General features: G+C 45.3%; 1 protein-coding gene across 1 annotated transcript in view; it reads right to left on the bottom strand.

Annotated features, from left to right (window-relative positions):
* Positions 1-2500, bottom strand: part of mllt3 (MLLT3 super elongation complex subunit) — a 39933-nt gene that overhangs the window by 12727 nt on the left and 24706 nt on the right. Inside the window, exon 6 of the mRNA XM_076289558.1 lies at positions 1370-1469. Coding sequence (XP_076145673.1) covers positions 1370-1469 — 100 coding nt within the window. The remainder of the gene's footprint in view (positions 1-1369; positions 1470-2500) is intronic.

Genomic DNA, 2500 nt, shown 5'->3' with positions numbered 1-2500 from the left:
ATTTAGTTCACTTTATTTTCATTTAAACTAACACACATAATCAGACTGATTATCAATTCTCTGAGCACATTACACAAACACAATGAGACAGGCCGAAAAAGTGGCATGACACGATCCTATATTTTGTGGTGGTGGTTATTATTGGAATAAAACTCACAATGCCACTGAAATCTATCTTGGGTCATTATGAAAGATCGTTCGAATCAAAATAGACCTTTGGTTTAAATGAAAATAAAGTGAACTAAATGCATTCCTTTTGTCTTTACTGTCCAGCTCTCATTTCATTGTAGGATAATAGGGTCATATTCTTGTCACTTTACTTAGAGCTGACAAATAACACTTATGATATTGCATAGCTGTTTATAATTGTGTGCTGTAGGGAGATGTATAAATTATTATAACTTTGTTACATATACTTATAGCTATAGATATATAGGACTACAGTAGAAGTCAAAACTGTTTATGCATTACTATACGCATTTAACAAAGCAAAGTAGTTATGATGCATCATAAAACTGACAAGTGAGTAGGCAGATCTTGACATATTTATAATGAATTATTCAGATTAAAATTATAATCATTCATAATTAGCTGTTATAATGCATCATGAAGTTGGTTATGACGACTTGTGAATACATATAGATGGTAATAATGAGCATTACAGTGCTTTATAGACACCTTATAAAACATTATGAATGCATTCATAGGGCATTATAAATACAACCTTCATAGAAAGTGTTACCGATCCTGCCTACTCTTAAAGTGTCCAGTTCAGCGCCGACATGATTGTGTTCACAGGTCAGTGTGTGTTCACAGGTCAGTGTGTGTCAGGTCAGTGTGTGTCAGGTTGGTGTGTGTCAGGTCAGTGTGTGTCAGGTCAGTGTGTGTTCACAGGTCTCTGACATCCCTAAAGGAATCAACTTGGCTAGATACGGTCTGGTGGCCACTGTTACCTAGTTACTGTGTGTGTGTGTGTGTGTGTGTGCGTGTATGTGTACACGTGTGTATGTGTGTGTGTGTGTGTGTGTGTGTGTGTGTATGTATATATGTGTGTGTGTACACATGTGTATGTGTATGTGTGTACACATGTGTATGTGTATGTGTGTGTGTGTGTGTGTGTGTGTGTGTGTAGAAGACGGGTGGTGTTACCTGGTTATTGTGTGTGTGTGTGTGTGTGTATATGTGTGTGTGTAGAAGACGGGTGGTGTTACCTAGTTATTGTGTGTGTGTGTGTGTGTGTGTGTGTGTGTATATGTGTGTGTGTGTGTGTGTGTGTGTGTGTGTGTGTGTGTATGTGTGTGTGTGTGTGTGTGTGTGTGTGTGTGTGTGTGTGTATGTGTGTGTGTGTGTAGAAGACGGGTGGTGTTACCTGGTTATTGCTCGACTTCAGAAGAGGCGGGCCCTCGTTTCGAGAGAGCGGCGAGGAGGCGGAGCTGTTCTCACTGTCACTCCCGTCACTCAAGCTCACCCTGTGACATGTGACAAGGACCGGCCAATCAGAATCAGCCAGCTCCAGTTTCAGAAGGAAATTTCCAGAATGTCTGTTTTTCATGCATGTGTGATTAAAACAAAAAATTCTACTGGTGCTCAACATGCCAAACAAACAATAACACACACCGTACACGTACACACACACACACACACACACCATTACAGTTAACTCAGAGACAGAGACACACACACACACACATTACAGTTAACATATCTGCCAGAGAACACACATCATCATAACTTCATCAAATGACACACACACTGAGCTGCCCTGGGGGGGGGGGGGGGGGGGGGGGCGGCCGCATGTGGAGCCAGTTCAGCTTGTTCGTGATGGAGACAGCTCTCAATTAGCCCCCACGCACGCCAGTGAGCACGCAAATACAACCTGCCCCCGCCCCACGCAAATACAACCTGCCCCCCCCCACACGCAAATACAACCTGCCCCCCCCACACGTAAATACAACCTGCCCCCCACGCAAATACAACCTGCCCCCCCACCTCTCACGCAAATACAACCTGCCCCCCCCCCCCCCCCACGCAAATACAACCTGCCCCCCCCACACGTAAATACAACCTGCCCCCCACGCAAATACAACCTGCCCCCCCCCTCACGCAAATACAACCTGCCCCCCCCCCCACACGCAAATACAACTGCACGCAAATACAACCTGCCCCCCCCCACACGCAAATACAACCTGCACGCAAATACAACCTGCCCCCCCCCCACACGCAAATACAACCTGCCCCCCCCCTCCCTCACACGCAAATACAACCTGCCCCCCCCCCCACACGCAAATACAACCTGCCCCCCCCCTCACACGCAAATACAACCTGCCCCCCCTGTGTGCTTTTATATTATATACTTTAATTACTCTTTCTGCTGTTAAAGAAAGTGTTTGTGTTGTCTGTATGCTGCTGAGACCTTGAATTTCCCCTGGGGATCAATAAAGTATCTATCTATCTACCTACCTACCTATCTACAACCTGCCCCCCCCCCCCCCTTCTCACA

This window comes from Alosa pseudoharengus, unplaced genomic scaffold (assembly GCF_046254945.1).
Source record: "Alosa pseudoharengus isolate Yale_2024_CS ecotype anadromous, Long Island Sound unplaced genomic scaffold, YU_APseudo_1.1 YU_APseudo_1.1_scf_17, whole genome shotgun sequence".
Taxonomy (NCBI): Eukaryota; Metazoa; Chordata; class Actinopteri; order Clupeiformes; family Clupeidae; genus Alosa; species Alosa pseudoharengus.
This window is presented reverse-complemented; position numbering and strand designations above follow the sequence as displayed.